Source organism: Dysidea avara, chromosome 8 (genome assembly GCF_963678975.1).
Source record: "Dysidea avara chromosome 8, odDysAvar1.4, whole genome shotgun sequence".
NCBI lineage: Eukaryota > Metazoa > Porifera > Demospongiae > Dictyoceratida > Dysideidae > Dysidea > Dysidea avara.
Genome location: NC_089279.1, coordinates 2,341,724 through 2,363,773, shown reverse-complemented (window position 1 = coordinate 2,363,773; position 22,050 = coordinate 2,341,724). Strand labels below are relative to the sequence as shown.

The window sequence follows — 22,050 nt, the reverse complement described above, 5'->3', positions numbered from 1 at the left end:
ATATTATTATAGTTACTTTGTTATATGGGTAATATGTAACTGTAACTAAATAGTTCATTTGTAAATAATATGTAAAGAATTACATTAATTTTAATAAGTAACTGTCCCAACACTGTTGGTACCTATTATGCTAACATAATAGGCTGGTCTCTAGACTAAGTAATTGTGTACTATAAACTCCCGAACAAGCAGTGGTCCACCTGCATATTCTACAGTTTAGTGTAAATCATGTAGCTACAACTGTTTGCCAGAATATTTTTGGTTGAAAAAAGAAAAAGAATCCAGTCCACTAGTGTATGCAACTGATTGTGATAAATAAAACTTTCTATCAGCAGTTTATAATTAGCTTATGTACCAGCCATGCTATCTAACTTAGCTGTCTTTATCTAATAATAATATTATTATTATGTTATTGAAACTCTACCGTGTTGAGCCCCCACAGAAGCAATAAGCTACAACATGTGTGTGTATCTATCAACTAATTCAAAGTAATGTCAACCAAATAGCCTACTAGTTCAAAATCAGTTATCTGTTCTATCCATCATCTTTGTTATGGATTTATGCACGTACTACAAAGTGTTTCCTTTTCCTTGGTCCACCTTGAAATCTTTGACCAGCTAGGACAAGCAGCTTGTATAGTAACACGATACCTTCCTTTACTCAACCCAGTATATGTCACAGGACTGGTACCTGTATAACATGTTATGTTATGTAGTGTGAGATAGAACATTAATTAATTGTATACATGATCAGCTTTGACACATCCAGCCTGTAGCCAGTCTTGTACACGTACACTCACATTGCCTAGACCTTTGATTGTTCAGCCTGCATCTAAACCTGGCATTTGGATCAGATGAAAATTCAACAGTTACAGTTCCCCCAGCTACACTAATATCATGTAAATAACAGTATAACACTGCATGGGTATTCTGTCACACATGAGGCTAAGTGTGGTGTCACTTATGAAGAACAAGGCATCACATGACATCAATAATTACATATCAAACGTCTAGTTTGCTTCACATGATGCAAGTGTGTTAGATACTTTTCCTAAAAAACACCAGTATGCATTTGAATCTTTAGCTCCCATAACTAAAATATCCCAACCATGTTTATCATTGTAGCCAATTATCCACACAATTTAAGGCAGCAGTAGACTGCTGTATAATGCATAAGATTGCTAAGACTTTACAAAAATGATTGCAATCACCTTCATGTGCATGCTAAGAGATCTTGGTAAATCCTCACCTAAATGATATACTTTAGGCATTCAAATATTTTCACCACCAAATGGATAGACAATAATTATTGCATTTTCATCCATAGGACTGGAGACTATCCCTATGATATAATTGATTGAGACAAAACCTGAATTCAAACTATATAGCTAGTGCATATTATAATAATAATAATACCTACGTTGCAATTAAAAACTAAGCAGCTGATGCTATTGTGTTCATTGATATAATTGTCATCATCAAGGTTTATTTTTAGTGCTAATTAACTCACTAGCTAGCTACACGTTTGCAATGTGACATACAGCCAGAGTATCCTTGTGATGATCTTGTCATTATGACAGACTGTACTTGAACACAATTAATAGATAGAGGCTAAACATTTATTGTCTGTTTATACAGGACCATAAGTACGTAGTTTAAACCTGTGGTTGATTGGTAATACCCAAATTTTGCTACCAACATTATTGATCACAAATCATCCTTCACCATTTGTCAGTATTGGTTTGGCATAATCACCTAAATGTACCTTTAGAATGGCCTGACTCAGTTTTAACTACTTTCTAGTGCAAAGTGTTTATTTTCTACTGACTAGCTAAACTAAGTGATACCTCCAACCATGTAAGTATAGCTAAACCACTACAGGATTGACTTCCTCACTACTTGATGTCACTAGTGTGGCTGTAGGGGTAGACAATCTTTTCCTTGACTTCAGTTATACTCAAATTTCATATCCATACTTGTATATACAACCTGTAACAAACCTGGTGTACATGTAGTCTCAGTACCACTCCAAGTGCCATTATCCTGACAGGTTCGACTAGCACTACCAGTCAGCTCAAAACCAGTATTACATTTGAATGTACAACTGCTTCCAACCTCATTACTGCATGGTGCAGTCAATTATTCCATTATTGGGAGGGTCAAGTACTGGACATGACACTGAATAAAGTGGAATAAAATAATCATTAATGTTATGTTCATAAAATGTGCTCTGCAATAATTGGTTACAATCAGGAGATCAATGTTATATTATGGATCATTAAACAGCTACCAATATAAATCAGAATACCAAATCAACTCGGATTTATTTTCAGAATAATTATCAAAATCCTATTTTACTCACCATTACTACAAAGATTATTCACACACAATTTCTTGTCATTAGGACAATTTGAACATGATGAATCTCCAGTCATGTAAGGAGATTGTCCTTCCAAGTTTCCACTATCAAATAAACACAGTGACAATAGTCATTACAAACATGTCACTCACAATGGTCTATAGTTACACACAAGAAGGAGACCTTCACCAACAAATCCTTCTACAGGATTGCATCAAGTTGCTCCACAACCAACTTGATTAGATGTAGCCCACACCAGCTACTTATCATGAATAATTTGACAATAACGCACCTTAACCCAATTTACAAACACATTAATTTTTTGTAGTGAGGCATATCACCAGCATACACATGTACATACTTTACAGTATGCAATGTTATTGGTTAGAATTCAATCTGGTAATAGTTCTACCGTGTGAAAGCATACTAAAAACACAAAGAGTTGCATCCCAACATTAATAGGACAGATAAAGATTCTAATGTCACACTTCTCTTGATACATAAGCATAGCAACCCAGGGGGCAAGAGGGGCTGGACCCCTTGTGATTCTTCTGATTGTAAATTGCAAAAAGATTGAGATATTCTAATAGAGCGCGCAGCCAAGTACTCTAATAAATCAGGCAGCGGTGCAGCAAAGTATGAAATTGTAAATAAAATATAAGGATTTTTATCACTGTGAAAAATGAGGGATATAAGATGGTATTTCCAGTGGCTTATTGAATACAAAAAAGCTTGATATAACCTGTAGTATACTAACAATCACATGTAAGGCTTTAGTTAATGTGTTAAACATGCTGAAACCATATATGTGATGGTATAGTGTGGGCATTATATTAGATATAAGCAAGCTATTTCAGGTATTGTGGTAAATAAACTGAAACCATATATGCAATAGTATAGTATGGATTATACTAAAGTATAAGATGGGTATAATACAGGATTTATATTAAGGCTTATTTGTATTCAATAAGCCACTGGAAATACCATATTGTATCTCACCTTTTTCACAGTGTATATGCTTTCAGACATTACAATGTATATTTGGTGGAGGGTAGCCATTCTTAATAAGCATCAACCTTTGCTTTTTTTTGTTTGCCCTTCAACACTGTGCCCTACCAAATCTAGAGCCCCCCCCCTCTCATCTAAAAATGCCTATATGATAGAGCCTCCATGCATGACCCACTTGATAACTTTTACTGGATACATGCACTCTTGGTCATAAATAATGACCATAAACCAGATCTAGCTACATATCAGAAAACTTTGGAAAAAAATTTAAATACTTAAGCAAAATCAAAGATCATTTAAAAATAACATCACACTGCAGCCATTTCGTGACCATCACATTTCCTTCACAGTTCAACTGTTTATTTATTTATTGTACATGCAAGCCCCAAAGGCATACAGGATTGGGGTTTGCTGTTCATTCATCTCCTTTTTATATGAATACTGAACACCAGATGTGTATGTAATACTTTTACAAGTATAATTATGGACTTCGTGTTACACATGACTGCTCTATTAGAGTGTTTAGACCAGATTACATGCTTGTTATGCATATGTTTGACATTTGTGTTACTACTATATTTAATTGTTACCATAATTCACTTTATTTTTGTGCAAAAAAAATTTTGTGATGTGTAAAAAATTTGAATAGTGTTTTGTATGTGGATTAGACATGGAAGCTGATACCAGGTATAAAAATGTTGCAAATAAATAATATAGACTTCCAATGTTTTACTGATTTCAGGCAGTGCATTGCTAACACTGTTCAAGTATTCAAATAACAAAACCATTCACAAATGTAATGAGATCATTAGGCATGCATCAAATATGCCAAAAGCATAACAGGCTAGAGTGCTATGCCAGCATAATGCTAGCATAGTAGGTGGATATTTCAAACTATAGAGCTTAATTCCATGAAAATAGATCAATACTCCCTAATGCAAACTGCAATAGAGCACTCAAATACATTGTGCACAACTCCTTAGATTGATACTCTCTAATAGAACAACCACTTTCAGTGAAATATTCTAACAGAGCATTCACTGATTAAAATGTTCCAAGATTATTGTAAAAATGTCATTAACCTAGGGACATAAATGGGAACACTGAGGAGCTTAATAGGTGAAACGTTTGGGCAAAATAATTATTTTGAGCATATTTGACTCAGACCTGGAAGTCATTCATAAAATTCGAACCTTGTGGTTTACTGTTAGTAAAATGAACATGTACATGCATCCAAACACATTATATGCATGAACCTACTTGGTATACATGTGTGCCCAACCTACCTGTGTGTATGTGTCACATGCTCCATCTCTAAAACACTGTCCAGTAATGTAGTTGTATAACAGGTTTCCATTAAACCACAATCCTACCACCTGGCCAAAGTTGCCAGAAGATGGAGGAATACTTACTCGAATTTTCACCAACAGTACTAAATGATGGAGCTTGGCTGGCTCTACCAGGATTTGGCTGGGTACTGCATTTTGTTGAGTAAGCCTGAGCTACTCCAGCCGGTTCATCACTCCATTCCTGTAAGTTTGATAGTCAATCATTATTTGCATGTTGTACTGTAGGGAGGAAAACTTTAAAGGAGGAAAAATTTGGTGAATCAAGCAAAATATCACTGCTGGCGAATTGTTAGCAGAGCGCACCTGTAGTGTTTTCTGAAATAAATTATGAAAAATTTCTTAAGGGTAAGCTGACTAAGCTCCCAGATCTCCCATGCATGAATAACATCGTCTACTTCACAGGGAGAAGACAAATGAAACGTTAGCACAAAACTATAACACATTGTTATGAGCTACTTACACTTGCCTACCTCCATAGTATGTATACAATCATACAAGTAACACACTTACTCTTATTGTTGTTTTGGCACAGCATAGTTGACTTGGAGGTACTCACCTCAACTTTAAAGAGGTGGGAAAATGTTTAATTATAATTTAGCTTCCATAAATTAATATTTTAATTGTTACAAAAGTACAAATTATGAAAAATTACACAATTTAATAATTATGATCTTTGTATGAATAGCTAAGTATAAACATTGTGATAAGAAATGTTATTTTCTTTTAGTACATTATCTACAAGATGAAGTTTATTTAATAGGAATTGTGTTTGAGATGGAGTATAAGGATCTAATTGTTTAGTGTGTTTCCTATGAAAGCCATCCACTGTAGAATGGACAGTACATTGTATATCATCTTCAGTGTACGGGTGTTCCAGGAAATCTAACATCCGTTTTAGTTCTCCATCAAGGTTTCTCTGCAATTCTTCATATTGTACCACTAGAGTTGGTCGCTGAATGTGTCCAAGCCATGTAGCGACATGCTTCTCCCAAGCAGTTGAGTCTTCTCTAACAGCTTTATCCCACTTTGAATTGTTACCTGTATATTAAACATGTGTACATCTACTCATATTAATTCAATGTCAAAAGAGTTTCTGTAGTTTAAATTGTAGAAAATTAAAAATTTCAACATAGAAATAAAAAGTTAGGAATCAAGGTACACCTACTTCAGTCTAATAACTTGTCAGTAGTATAGCCACAACTGAGGTAGGTGTAGCTATGAGTGTCATGGCTATTGTATTAGAGTAATTACTTTATTAGAATGAGCCTCTGTAAGGGCTTGGTTGTCGTATTGTGTTGTCGTATTGTGTCTACTATGCTAATCATCATTAAGGGAATGTTCACAGTGCCGGGCTGTGTTCAGTACTGTAAAGATACTTTTTGTCAAGTAGAACTTCCTACAATGATTTTAGCAACCATTTTTAGGCAGGTGTTCTGGCTCCTAATTGTACTGTAACTGTATTGTATGATGATAAGCAGGAAGACTGAGATACTCTAGTATACAGTAGTCACAGTCAAGTATTCTAATAGAACAACCACAGCTATAGACACAACATAGCAGGAATGACAAAGAAAGACAAACAGCTTTCTGACTGATATATATGGAACCACCTCAGCAACAACCTGTCTAGTTGCACAACTTCCAAATTTTATTTATTTTTTTTGGTATTCTCAGCAGTGTCCAAGGAATAGATCACTAAAGTTTTAGCCTATTGTGGTGAGTAGTTTTGGAATTATAGTGCTAGACAGTAGGAACAACAAGGAATTCAATTTATAGTGACTATACTGAAAATATACTACAGGTGGGTCCCAATTGTAAAATATCTTCCTGTCTGTAAATAAGCGTATCTTACTGTCTGTGTAAAAACGTATCTTGTTGGAAACGTACCCGAATTGTACATTGGACCACATAGATTACATGTATCTTGTTTTATGGTTGCTTGACAGTGATGATGGGAAGTGTAAATCCTCAAAAACTGATTATTTCTGCTGACTTGAGCGTACAGTACAGCTCACAGGTAACATCATGAGTATACACATGCGAGTAATGCTCGTGTCTTCTCGCGGGATCATTCTTTTGTAATGTACTGTACAATACCTGTGGAACATTACGTGGATATGCACTAGCCACGCAAAAAACTCGCCACACATGAGAACACTCGCTACTGAGTTTAGTACCTCCATACAATACTTAAATCACATAAACATTTGTGACCGATCCCATATGTTCGTGCAAGCCTAGCTAGCTAATTTTACAGTAGAATGCAATAAACACATACTGGCCGGCCCGCAGAATGCAATGGGTGGAATATTTACAAAATTGAAAAAATTCTGTAAATTCTAAAGCACTTGTTTCATACTGAAGGAAAGTGATACCACAAAAAACTTTGATAGCATCATGATCCCCAAAGCAAGAGGAGTTCCAAAATCTTTGTTTTGTGTCAGTACTCCCAAGAAGACGGAAGATAGCAGCGTTAGTTTGCCTTGCATTGGACAAGCGGTTCACTATTGCCTTTTCTCACGTTTGTTCACCTTCGTCGATTTCTCCTAGTTGTAGGAAAGGCCTGAAAGACAAAATTTACCCAGCAATGGACTTGCTTGTTCAAGGAGAATTCGATGGTGCAAGTTGTATCTTGGTAGAGGACTGCACTTATACGTTATGATCGTCACTGTACAAATTGATTTTTTGCTGTTGCCACTTTGTAGCACTGTAACTTCAAAATTTCTTGGCTTCTAAGTTGAAACTTCGGTTGACCATTCCTTTGGCTATCTAGATAAAGAAAATATGAATTTGAAAAATGCACTAACTTGGGTTCTGTCGTATTACTTTGCGACCAATCCATCTAGGTCTACAGTAGCTACTGCTAGCTACAGTACTGACTGTAGTACATGAAAGGTCAAGTCAGTAGCTAAGTGACTAAGTATTCGGTAGCTACAACACAGGCATTGCAACAGGAGACCTCACAGCTGGCGGAACTGAGCCAGTGCCGCCTCCCAACACCATAGGCGAGTCCTGTTATCTCGTCTTGCCTGATGCTCTTGAGTAAAGTTTGCTATCATGGAGCAATACTGTAGCCTTGCTGTATCCACGCTGGTCACTCAAGCGCACCTCACGCGGGTCGTGCATGTACATGCGACGTTACCCGTGAGCTGTACTGTATAAACCAGATAGCCATCTTCTAATCACCTATTTTATTCACTACAAGTAATCCAATACGAGCCATGCCCAGTTTTTTTGTGTAATGAATAAAGCCTGCGTCTATTACTGTTTGGTTAATATATGTCACCAGCTCAACAAAAACTCATCGTTTTTGCAAAATTTCCAAGTATGTATTGAAATAAATTGGGTGAAAATACATGTGTCACATAAAAGAAAATTTGCACACATTTTAATCAGGGAAAGCACTATACCTCTATGAATTGAGCCAAGTCACATCTTCATAGCTCAATCCACACATTTACTTTTAGTTAATATCCAAGAGCCAGTAATAGCATTATTAAACTCTCCCTATGAAATATTAATTTTTTACTGACTGACTGACTGCAGCTGCCTGATGCCTCCAGCCAAGCATAACTCAACTATGGCTAACACTATGGGCTTGATTTCTTCCAACCGCAGCAGCTACAATGTATGCATCATGATCATCTTCTTTGTGGCTTCAATGCTGGCTATCAAAAAAAACATCCATAATTTCTGTAGTGACTGAGCAATGCTCCCAATAACGGTCGGACAATGGACAATTTCCGGACAAATTAGCCAATGTCTGACCATAATTGTATTTGGCAGGACATAATGTCCTATCAAAGCAGCCCAAATAGCCCAGGTTGTGCATATTTGACTGTTTACTTTACTACTAATAGCTGTCTCTTGGTTGCTAGGAGATTAAACATTCAAGCCACCCAAGAGAATGACCACTAATGTACCAATGCCAACCCCTCTGCTGTACAGAAACTCACAAAGTCACTTGTAATAGTATCTCAGACATAAAAGAATGTCTATCCTCAGCACAACAAAGGGAATGCCTACAGCCAGTGTGCCTTACATCAGAGAATGCTTACTACAGGCAGTGTTATAAGGTCACTTGTGTCCTTGCAAAGTATAGATTTGTCCAGACAAGTTTGGATTGGTCAGGATATTTTGTCCTGGAGCTTAAGAATTCCTATCGGGAGCACTGCTGAGGAACTTTTTGTTCATTTGTAACACTGTATAATGGGTGGAAATAGAGCGGAATGAGTATGAGTTGGAGCACATTGTTTGGGAGTTAATTAGCTTGGTGACCTACATACAATCTACGTGATTAAATTTGCAGGCATTAAAAATCATTGGGCAAATTGGCAAATGAAGCAAAATGAAGCACATCAGTGGACTGTTAAACGTGATGAATGATTACTTTATAGTCACACCAGACCATGGACAAATTGTACTAGCAGTTGGTTGTACCGTACAACGGGAATGATTCGCGGAAGAAAACATTCATGAATTATCTACTATTTCGTAGTGTTTCCTCATTCGTGAGAAAACATTTGCAATTTATTGCATAAAGTAATTTAATAATTGGGTGCGCACCTTCAATGGATTAATCATGGATAGGGAATGCTCTACTGTATCGCTTGACTCTCTTGCGTACTACACGTACTAGTAGCCATGCATGATCGCTGCTTCGCTGGAGAAGTAGCAATTCACGATAATGAGCGCAGACGATAGGCACGCCTAGCTTTGGGGGTGGCACTAAAACTGAGACTAAGAAATGCCATTCTGGCACAGTGAATCACCAGACTGCAATTATATTTGTCCCATTCCTCTTGCATGAGTATATATCACAGATTTTTTTTTTCGCTGAAGTTTGCATCTCTGTTCAAATTTGAATCACATGTTTTTACACCTCACTGCATGGCTATACCGTCACATATATATAGCAGTTTAGCGAGTAACAAGGCGAGTAGCTACCTGCTTATGCACTCGTTTATATGAATGCTGCATCAACTGATCCATGAAAAAAACAAGCTTTTAATTGTAGGAAAAATTTTTGCAAGAAAACAGTTGTGAATGCATCTAAAATCGCGAAATTCGTGAATGTTTTCTTCCACGAATCATTCCTGTTACGTATATGGGTATCTTATTTTGGCAAACACAGCTAAAGTTTGTTAAATTAAAATCGTTGCCAATCAAACCACAGCACCATCAACCACCATGTAGCAATTACAAAAGCAGAAAATCTTAACAGATAAACCAAGTGTCCTGATTTTCCAGGTACTTTACAAACTATTTTGGAACTATTACTAAGCCTCTATATTACTGGTGTTCTCATATCTCAAGTACCACGTTAGCAGCCAGTACTCTATATCTAGCTACCATTAGTAATTCAAAAACTTTCAGAGGAGAAACTTATAATAAACAGTTTTCTTAGATTTCCCTAAAACACATAATGTGTTTATTTTGTAATAACTTTAGATGCTCGTAAGGAGCGTGATACTAGTGGTTCCAACATTTGACTAATTACTTAACCTCAAGTAAAGTTCAAGTCCATATAGGGCTATATTCACTGCTGTTCAGTGGTTTATTGCATCATCACCTTCAAGCTATTGTTTTTCAAAAGAAGCCATGATGAGTCTAAGTGCTTGTGTGCTATTTGTAAACCAAAGAACCTGAACAACTCTTAACAATGAACTCAGTAATCATTTTTGTAAGCTCTCGGACCAGAAACAGAACTATGTTGAAATCATTCTTTTAACTACCCTACGAGTTAGGGCTGTGCGATAATAGCGATAATAAGATTATCGCGCTAGGACGAAGGGTTATCGAGATAGCGATATTATATTCCTTGTAATCGATTATTATACGATAATTAATTATGATGCAATTGCTTACGTAATCATGTATCTCGTGATTCACCTTGTGTTGTTTTGTTTTATCTGTGTTAGTGAAATGAGCACTTAAAGTGGTGCGAGCAGTGATTCTAGCAGTGACTCAAGCAGTGAGTGTCGTGATAGTCCTCGTGAACTGTTAAAGCTTGAAAAAGCAAAGAGTTCTGTTTGGGAATACTTTGGCTTCCCAGCGGAAAATGGGCAGTACTTGGAGAAAGATAAAAAGAAGCGGACTGAAGTCTACTGTACGCTCTGCCCAAAGAAGATGAACTATCTTGGAAACACCACCAATATGATCTCTCATTGGAATACAACCACCGCTCGGAATATTTGAAAGTAAAAGCCTAAACGGCAACTGGTCAAAAGTCAGTGTAGTGCCGTGTCTGCCAACCAACCACCCATTAGTGAAGCTTTCCGTCAGTTCGAGCCACTGTCAACAAACTTGAAAAGGTGGAAAACTCTTAACCAATCAGTAAGCCATTGTATAGTGCTGGTCACTGTAAAGCATTAATACAATAATACAATATAGCGAAGGATATGTTGCCCATTAGCATAGTCAACAATGTGGGATTTCGGGCTATGTTGCGTACTTTTGAGCCAAGATACGTGGTTCCTGATAGGAAGACCTTCTCACAGAATTACATTTCAGAAATTTATCAGAGTGAGAAAGCAAGAATTGCTGCTGCTATGGCACGTGGTCTAAAGAATTTTTCACTTACCACTGATGGTTGGACCTCCCGTGCTAACCATAGTTATATTACACATACCGTGCATTATATTGATGAATTATGGAATCTACAAGCTCACCTTTTGGACACTGCTGAAATGCCATTGGAGCACACAGGTGTCAATTTAGCTGATGAGTTAAAGGATAGCCTTGCAAGGTGGGATCTTAAACATGATGATCTTGTGTCTATAACCACTGATAATGCACGAAACATTGTTTGTACAACTGAAATACTGTCATGGCCTCGCTTTGGTTGTCTAGCCCACACTCTTCAAATTGGAGTTAAGAAAGCTATGGAAATTCCACAAATATCAAGAGCTCTTGCTCGTGCCCGCCGTGTAGTGACCCATTTTCATCACTCTTCTAAGTCTTCATATATATATTAAAGCAGAAACAAACAGACTTGCATGTTGAGGAACTAAGTTTGGTTCAAGATGTCACTACACGGTGGAACTCATCATATTACATGCTGAAATGTTTGCTTCAACAGCGTCAGCCACTGTGTGCTACCTTAATTGAAATTAAAAAAACAGATTTTATGCCCAGTGATGCTGAGATTTCAATAATGGAAACATTTTTGGAAGTTTTACAACCCATTGTGGAGATCACTGAGACACTGGGTGGTGAAAAACTAGTAACCATTTCAGCCGTAAGACCACTATTATACAAGCTTTTGTCAATACATTTGGTTGAAAATTCTTCAGATTCCTCACTGGCTAAAACAATGAAAAAGATTGTGATGGGTGATCTCAAAGATCGTTACGATGATGTCATGAGCTTGATTAACAAGGCATGCTTCCTTGACCCTAGATTTAAAGCCCTTGCTTTCATGACTGACAGTGACAAGAGCTTTACAATTGCTTCTGTGCAAGAAGAAGCACAAGAGTTGAATGATGATGATAGCAACAGCCTTGATACTAGTACAAGCACTATTAATCTGACTGATGATGATGATCCTCCTCTACCATCTAAAAAGGCCAAGAAAGGCTTGATGTCTTTGTTGGATGATGTTGTTAATTCCAAATCTCAAGATGAAGGTGCACCACTATCAGACAGTGAAAGAATCAAAGCTGAAGTAGAAAGGGAAATGAGCAATTACATTGCCATTGAAATTGATCCTAGTACAGTGGGTAACCCTCTAGTATGGTGGAGAGACAATCAGAAACACTATCCACGGTTAGCACGGTTAGCCAGGAAATTTTTATGTATTCCAGCAACCTCAGTGCCATCAGAGCGTGCGTTTAGTGTGGCTGGACATGTAGTAAATGAAAAAAGAGCCTGTCTACTACCGGAGAATGTTAACATGTTGGTCTTCCTTGGTGCAAACCTAGAAGTTAACAAGAAGAAAAGATAAATTTAAAAATAACAGTATGACTAACAGTATAACAATATTGAGACTAAATTTAACAACCATCACTTACTTGAAAGTTCTTTAGTGTTCAGTGTTATATTGTATGATCATTATCGAGATAATATCGTTTATCGAGATAAATAGGCTTTTATTATCGGAATTTATCGAGATATAGGTTTTTCCATTATCGCACAGGCCTACTACGAGTATTACTGACACTCCATGGCTGCATATTAACTGTTAGCACCTGCTAACATAACCAGGCACAGCGCAGGCAATTACTGCTCTCTCTATAAGGACATGTAGATGCAAAGGCATTTCATAAAAGGTAGAACACAGCTATATCCTGAGTGTTACACTCCTTTGTGCCTTGCAACACCTATGGGCTCCTGACATTAATTTTTGCGCAAAAAAAAATAAGTGTTATCCTTTGAAAGTTCAATTAATCATGGTTAGTTATAGAACTTTGTGTGGGCAAGATCAGAGGAAAAAAAGTGTACTTAAATTTCATAAAGTATACTTTAGGGCAAACAGTGCTTTATTGCACCGCAAAGAATGCTTTAATCGTACAATAAAGCACTCTTTGCGGTACAATAAAGCACTCTTTGCGGTACAATAAAGCACTCTTTGTGGGCAATAAAGCACAGTTGTCCACGTGCTCTAGTACAGACTAATAGCCCGCGGTGCTCATGCCAGTATGACTAATCACCCAAGCCGGTGAAGGCTGATAGCCTGCGCCGTGCTGAGTGGTCAATCACCCCAGCCAACAAGAGTTCTACCACTGGATTGCTTTTATAGACATACCTAAATGCTTCGATGATGGGTGGGAGAAGGTAACATTGCTGTTACGTTTGTTAATTAATATAAAGGGACAAGTCCTGGAGATATCACGGAAATACTTTACCGTGTGTCACAATAGAATCGATTGTGGGTTAAGACCAAAACCTACCAAAATATGTGATGAAGCTAAACTATTACTTTGTCAAACTAGTTTGTGTGCATTTAGGCTGCTAATAATTCGTGCAATGCGTGTTAATTATGAGTCCTAGTGTATGGCTACAAGCTACAACTAGAAAGTTCAAAATCATTTTAAAGCATTGCCTTGCTCATGCTATATGAAAAATAAAGCACTCGGCGCTTGGCCTCGTGCTTTAATAGTATCAAGGCAGCATACCTCGTGCTTTATTTTTCATATAGCCCTCGTGGCAATGCTTTAACATATACTTATCACACACTTACTGAAGTGTTCCTGACCCACTTCATGCACATGTCTAGTATTCATGTCAAATTTCTTCGATTCAAATCGGCTCCAATCAGCAACAAGTGTAGCAAATGGATTTCTGATTAAATATATTACTTTGTCATAATCCACTGATTTAGACATCTTGTGGGCCTTGATCGCAATCACATTGCCTGTTCTTACTCCTTCCCCAATCATTCCAGCTTGAACATATGTTGAATCACAAGGAAACGAGCCACTGTAAATTCCTGTAGTTGTCTCGAGTAGCTGTCTCACCCATGAGTTTCCTGATCCCGGATAGCTAACCAGTAATACTGTTAGTCCTGACTTTCTAAATGACATTGTTTTACAGTGCTGCTTAGACGGGGGTATTTCTATATATCCACTGCTGCGTTGTGACAACACACGACCGGCACACTTCTTAAATTGAGCCAGTGCTTCGTCCGTCAGGTCAGTTCCAAATCGTTTTATCGCTGCGGTTTCCATAAAAGATGATTTGAACGACTTGGAACGCGGCTGAGTACTCTGTTGAACTGTTAAACCTTTCTTGGGCTTTCTCGTCGCTTTTGTCTTATCATATATAATGGGACGTCTATTATCTGTAGTCTTAGTGGAAGCGCCTCTTGAGGCAGTCTCGCGGCTCTCAAGAAAGTCTGGCGTACCGCTAATCGACGCTGTTCTTCCTTTAAAATACACGCCAAAACATCCAATTATGATAAGTACAATTAACAACAGAAATACAACATGCCTTTTGATAAGCGGAGAAGACATGATGTCCTTCACTATGCAGTGTGACGACAACAAAGAAATAAACAAAGCGCGCGCCCACACTTGGCCGCGCCTGTTTCCGCACTCACGTGAGGAAAATGTTATTTGCCCTGAAGACTGTAGATGCTGCAGTATGAGACACGAAAAATTTAAATCCATGCCATGCTGTTCCAAAGGGAAATAGTTTCAGACTTTCAAATTTAAGGCACGCATATAGTATATCTATCACTAGTCTTAATTGATATCTATGTGTGGGTGGTAGCTATTAATCATTTTTCTGAGCAGAATAATACACAGTAGAGCATGGCATGGTCAATGACCCAATATTGGGACCTTAAACGCACACAGTCATTTGTAAAAGCAAAAGGAAATCCCTAAAGCATTGAAACTTGAGATGTAGTCGCAGTCAGCTAGTCAGCTAGCTATATTGAATCATTTCTTTGCAGCAAGCGTTGCAGAAAATTGAAGGCATTGCTCTATCAGCCAATATGGAACACTTGCAGTAGTTTATGAGACACGCAAAATTACAAAATTTGCAAAATTAGTTTATGCACTCAAAGTTTTTGGAAGGTACAATAACATGATTGCTTTATTAGAATCAATGACTATTGTAATGTTCCAGTACTTATTTTGAGCACTTCATGCGATACAATGCATGTGTGTCTGGCCCACAGACTAAATTTTACGGAAAATTAAGATCGCTTTTTCTCTTTCAAATTTATTTTTGCAGGGATGACAGCATCAGCCAAGGTTGTTCTTCAGCTATGCCCTGAATTACACATACGATATGTTCCTGGTTTAACAGCTGGGTGGCTGGAGCAATGGAGGTAGAAACAACAGTAGCAGTAAGTCTCTGCTCGAGCATCGAACCTTGGACCTCTCGACACCAGGCAGAAACCCTACCAGGTTTAGCCTATTATGCTAGCATTATGCATGCTTGATGCTTTCTGGTACCTATGGCTATTATATATGCTCTACATTATGCTAACACAATAGGCTGGTCTCTAGGTTAAGTAATTGTGTACTATAAACCTCCGAACAAGCAGTGGGTCCACCTGCATATTCTACAGTTCAGTGTAAATCATGTAACTACAGCTGTTTGCTAGAATATTTTTGCTTGGAAAAAGAAAAAATTCAGTCCACTACAGTGTATGCAACTGATTGCAATAAAATTAATAAAATTTTCTATCAGCAGTTTATAGTTAGCTTATGTACCAGCCATGCTATCTATAATTTAGCTGTCTTTATCTAATATAATATCTACCGTGTTGAGCTCACAGAAGCAATAAGCTACAACATGTGTGTGCATCTATCAACTAATTCAAACTAATGTCAACCAAATAGCCTACTAGTTCAAAACCAGTTATCTGTTCTATCCATCATCTTTGCTATGGATTTATGCACATACTACAAAGCGTTTCCACCTTGAAATCTTTGACCAGGACAAGCAGCTTGTACAGTAACACGATACCTTCCTCTACTCAACCCAGTATATGTCACAGGACTGGTGCCTGTAATGAGAACATGTTATGCAGTGGAAGGTAAAACATTAATTGTGTACATGATCATGACCAGTTTTGACACATCCAGTCTGTAGCTAGTCTTGTACAAGTACACTCACATTGCCTAGACCTTTGATTGTTCAGCCTGCATCTAAACCTGGAATTTGGATCAGATGAAAATTCAACAGTTACAGTTTCCCTAGCTACACTAATATCATCTATTGTAACTTCATCAGCACTGCAATCTACAGAAATTATATGTAGTTACAGTATTCTATCACACATGAGGCTAAGTGGTCACTTGTGAAGAACAAGGCATCACATGACATTAAGAATTACATACAAAGCTTCTAGTTTGCCTCACATTACACAAGTATGCTAGATACTTTTCCTATAGCAAACACCATGTATGCATTTGAATGATCTTCAGCTTCCATAACTAAAATACACCAACCGTTGTAGCCAATTATCCACACAATTTAAGGCAGCAGTAGACTGCCGTATAATGCATAAGATTGCAAAGACTTAAAAAAAATGATGCATATGTGCTAAGAGATCTTGGTAGATTCTGACCTAAATGATATACTTTAGGCATTCAAATATTTTCACCACCATATGGATATACAATAATTATTGCTTTTTCATCCATAGGACTGGAGACTATCCCTATGATATAATTGATTAAGACAAAATCTGAATTTAAACTATATAGCTAGTGCATATTATAATAATAATAATACCTACGTTGCAATTAAAACTAAGCAGCTGATGCTATTGTGTTCATTGATATAATTGGCATCATCAAGGTTTATTTCAGTGCTAATTAACTCACCAGCTAGCTGCACGTTTGCAATGTGATGTGCAGCCAGAGTATCCTTGTGATGATCTTGTCATTATGACAGACTGTACTTGAACACATTTAATAGATAGCTAATAGAGGCTAAACATTAACTGTCTGTTTATACAGGACCATAAGTACAGCCTGTGGTTGATTATTAAATATAGATTTTGTTACCAAAACTATTGATCACAAATCATCCTTCACCATGACTTGTCAGTATTGGTTTGGCATAATCACCTAAATGTGCCTTTAGAATGGCCTGGCTCAGTTTTAACAACTTTCTGGTGCAAACTGTTTATTTTCTACTGACTAACTAAACTAAGTGATACCTCCAACCATGTAAGTATAGCTAAACCACTACAGGATTGACTTCTTCACTATTTGATGTCACTATAGTGTGACTGTAGGGGTAGACAATCTTTTTCTTGACTTTATACTCAAATTTCTTGTATATACAACCTGTAACAAACCTGGTGTACATGTAGTCTCAGTACCACTCCAAGTGCCATTATCCTGACAGGTTCGACTGGCACTACTGGTCAGCTCAAAACCAGTATTACATTTGAATGTACAAGTGCTTCCAACCTCATTACTGGTGCAGTCAATCATTCCATTATTGGGTGGGTCAAGTACTGGACATGACACTGAATAAAGAGGAATAAAATAATCATTACGTTATATTCATCACAAATACACAAAAAAAATTGGAATTTTCAACTAGAGTAGGGACCATAGCACATTGATAAAAAGTACTGAAACAAGCTGGAGTTGTGCACAATATTAAATCACAGTAAAACAATAAGAAGTGTTATATTCCTACTGCATGTGCTCAAGATACCATTAAGGAAATGCACAGTAGGGATATAACACTTCGTTCTTATTGTTTTACTGTGATTTAATATCGTGCACTACTCCAGCTTGTTTCAGTACTTTTTAACGATGTGTTATGGTCCCTACTCTAGTTGAAAATTCCAAATTCTTCTGTGTACTTGTAAAATATATAATTGTCAGGAGATAAATGTTGCACTATGAATTTAACAGCTGCCAATATAAATCAGAATACTTAAATTATTCAAATCAACTCGGATTTATTTTCAGAATAATTATCAAACTCCTATTTTACTTACCATTACTACAAAGATTATTCACACAGGATTTCTTGTCATCAGGACAATTTGAACATGATGAATCTTCAGTCATGTAAGGAGATTGTCCTTCCAAGTTTCCACTATCAAATAAACACAGTGACAATAGTCATTACAAACATGTCACTCACAATGGTCTATAGTTACACACAAGAAGGAGACCTTCACCAACAAATCCTTCTACAGGATTGCATCAAGTTGCTCCACAACCAACTTGATTAGATGTAGCCCACACCAGCTACTTATCATGAATAATTTGACAATAACGCACCTTAACCCAATTTACAAACACATTAATTTTTTGTAGTGAGGCATATCACCAGCACACACATGTACATACTTTACAGTATGCAATGTTATTGGTTAGAATCCAATCTGGTAGCAGCTCTACCGTGTGAAAGCATACTAAAAACACAAAGAGTTGCATCCCAACATTAATAGGACAGATAAAGATTCTAATGTCACACTTCTCTTGATACATAAGCATAGCAACCCAGGGGGCAAGAGGGGCTGGAGCACTCTTGCGATTTTTCTGATTGTAAATTGCAAAAAGATTGAGATATTCTAATAGAGCAGCCAAGTACTCTAATAAAGCAGTCACAACAGTGTAGCAAATTTTGAAATTATAAATAAGGATTTTTTATGTGCTTTATCAGTGATTACAATGGTGGAGGGCAGCCATTCTTAATAAGCATTGACCTTCGCTTTTTTTTTGCTTGCCTTAGTTGCTTCAACACTGTGCCCTACCAAAACTAGAGCTCCCCATCTAAAAAATATCTTGTTATGTCTAAGTGATAGAGCCTCCATGCATGCCCCACTTAATAACTTTTGCTGGATACATGCACTCTTGGTCATAAATAATGACCATAAACCAGATCTAGCTACATATCAGAAAACTTCGGGAAAAATCTTTTAATACTTAAGCAAATTAAAATCAAAGATCATACATCACTACAGCCATTTCTTGACCATTACATTTTCTTCACAGTTCAACTGTTTATTTATTTATTGTGCATGCAAGCCCCAAAGGCATACAGGATTAGGGTTTGCTGTTCATTCATCTCCTTTTTATATGAATACAGAACACCAGATGTGCACGTAATACTTTCACTAGTATAATTATGGACTTTGTGTTACACATGACTGCTCTATTAGAGTGTTTAGACCAGATTACATGCTTGTTATGCACATGTTTGACATTTGTGTTACTACTATAATTAATTGTTATGACCCTGGTAGTTTGTGCAAAAATCTAAACAGCTTTTTGTATGTGGATTAGACATGGAAACTGATACCAGGTATAAAAATGTTGCAAATAAATAATATAGACTTCCAATGTTTTACTGATTTCAGGCAGTGCATAGCTAACACTGTTCAAGTATTCAAATAACAAAAGAACAAAACCATTCACAATAGAGCAAATGTAATGAGATCATTAGGTCCACATAAATATGCAAAAACATTATAGACAGGAGTGCTATGCCAGCATAATGCTAGCATATTAGGTGGATATTTCAAACTATGGAGCTTAATACCGTGAAAATAGATCAATACTCCCTAATGCAAACTGCAATACAGTACTCAAATACATTGTGCACAACTCCTTAGATTGATACTCTCTAATAGAACAACCACTTTCAGTGAAATAATTCTAACAGAGCATTCATTGATTAAAATGTTCCAAGATTATTGTAAAAAATGTCATTAACCTAGGGACATAAATGGGAACACTGAGGAGGTGATAGGCAACAAGTTGATGTTGTGCTACTTCTAAAAACCAGGCGCCATGCAGCTAGCTAACTCATCTGGAATAACTATAGACAGTATATACTACTATGAATTAACCAACTATGTATTACTACTTTACAATATGGTAGTTTGGGTTGTGCAATAATATTATTAGCTAATTCTCGTAATTCATGAAATATTCGTAATTCATTCAATTACGTTGCTATGCACTGCTAAGGAAGCGTTTGTTAAATAAACCGCTTTTACCAACATATTACGCACAAATCTATCTTCTAAACTGTTTTATAGTGTGACTAACGTGTTTTTTCCCACAAATTCTCTCGACAAAGCCTCAAAGCTGCTCTTCACTTTCGTTCGCGTACGTAAGGGATACGCCCCCTTTCAACTCGAAGCGATAGGCTATTCCTGGCAGTGTACGAGGCCTGCACCGTTGTTTTTCAGTTGCTAAATGCCTGAAAACCTCAAGGGGAAGGTAGTCAGAGGAAAGTCACCACACCCGTATTTCAGTCCGCCGAAAAGAAACCACCTCAGAGCAAAGTTCACCTGTGCAGAAGTTTAATACAGACTTCATTTCACTTTTACTTCTTACGTAAAAGCTGCTTTCACCGTTATTAAACGATTTTGCTCACGTGGGTGCGTACGGACAAACATAGGTAGATAGATAGATAGATAGATAGGTACACACACACACACACTTTTACAGAAACAATTACAGTAAACCAGGCGCACGAAGGCCGGCTGTGGACGTGCGCCTGGTTTAAAAAGTTTGGGCAAAATAATTATTTTGAGCATATTTGACTCAGGCCTGGAAGTCATTCATAAAATTCAAACTTTGTGGTTTACTGTTAGTGAAACAAACATGTACACGCATCCAAACACATAGTATGTATGAACCTACCTGGTACATTTACACATTATGTGCCCAACCTACCTGTGTATAACTGTCACATGCTCCATCTCTAAAACACTGTCGAGTAGTGTAGTTGTATAACAGATGTCCATTAAACCATAATCCTACCACCTGGCCAAAGCTGCCAGAAGATGCATGGAGGAATACTTACTCCTGAATTTTCACCAACAATACTAAATGATGGAGCTTGGCTGGCTCTATTAGGATGTGGCTGAGTAGCGCATTTGTTGAGTAAGCCTGAGCTACTCCAGCCAGTTCATCATTCCATTCCTGTGAGTTTGATAGTAAATCATAACATTTGCATGTTGTACATACAGCAAGTACAGCTCAAGAAGTTGGCACATGACCGCACATCACACCAGTGTGATAACAGAAAGCAAAAACAACAAAAGTGCACATTTTATTAGTATATATAAGAAGTAAAATATGATGGTTACACATTGCCTGCATTTAAACACCTAACAATGTAAGTAGAAATCTGTGATGATATATTTGCATAATTTCTGACTTTTATGCTATTTTTACTGTAGGCTACATTCCACCCATTAAGAGTCCCTGTTGTGTGGAGAATTTGGTAAGTATTGCGAATACTTAAGTCATGTGTTAGGCTTGATCATCTGCCGAAGGCATCTCAAACTGATTTATATACATTGTAACACTCGTTTTTGTTGGAGGGTGGTATGCACCTAGTGCACTAGACTAGCTCTGCCCAAACAAATCTAAGGAGAAAAACCCAACAGGCTACTTATTTTTAATTTTGCTTGCCACTGAGGAAAACACTACCACCTTCCTAGGACATGCATTAGGGAAGGGAGCTTGTTGTGGTTTACGCATGTTTTTATCTGATATATGTACCATGTAGGGAGAAACTTTAGGGATTTGCTATCAGTTTAACTTAGGGAATGGTGGTTTGAGTATTGGGGTTAAGTGGTAATGAGGAAGGAGGATGCTTTACAGCAGCAAAAGTTTGCTTTTTGCAGAGATGTCAATATGTTAATCATAAAATAATTTTGTTGACAGAAAATTTTTTAGCTATATATAGCAGCTGAATCCTATTGCCTTACTTAATCAGTAACCATTGTCTTAGATGGAATGAATTTGTAAGATTTCAGTCAATTGACAGGTCATGATTCAAGTACATGTAGTGACCTATTGTTGATCAGAAACTACATTCCAAAATTGACTGGTAAGATTGCTTTCAGAAGTCATAATTAGGTAGCTATCATTGTTGGTTTTAC

At 37.2% G+C, this 22,050-nt stretch overlaps 1 protein-coding gene across 4 annotated transcripts; it reads right to left on the bottom strand.

Moving 5' to 3' along the window:
- Positions 1 to 432: 432 nt before the first annotated feature.
- Positions 433 to 20,960, bottom strand: LOC136265117 (sialate:O-sulfotransferase 1-like). Of its 4 annotated transcripts, XM_066059911.1 has the most exons (6): positions 20,834 to 20,960; positions 18,136 to 18,236; positions 17,479 to 17,652; positions 16,287 to 16,412; positions 16,090 to 16,176; positions 433 to 599 (listed from the first exon to the last, which is right to left on the bottom strand). In XM_066059911.1, exons 1-6 carry the CDS (start codon positions 20,902 to 20,904, stop codon positions 559 to 561), a joined length of 600 nt encoding a protein of 199 aa, XP_065915983.1. In that variant the 5' UTR covers positions 20,905 to 20,960; the 3' UTR covers positions 433 to 558. The 4 variants fall into 4 exon arrangements, with proteins under 4 accessions (XP_065915983.1, XP_065915982.1, XP_065915981.1 ...); XM_066059912.1 differs by lacking the exon at positions 433 to 599 and having other exon boundaries at positions 15,878 to 16,176; XM_066059910.1 differs by lacking the exons at positions 433 to 599; positions 16,090 to 16,176; positions 16,287 to 16,412 and adding an exon at positions 5,309 to 5,753 and having other exon boundaries at positions 20,834 to 20,927.
- Between the last annotated feature and the right edge of the window lie 1,090 nt (positions 20,961 to 22,050).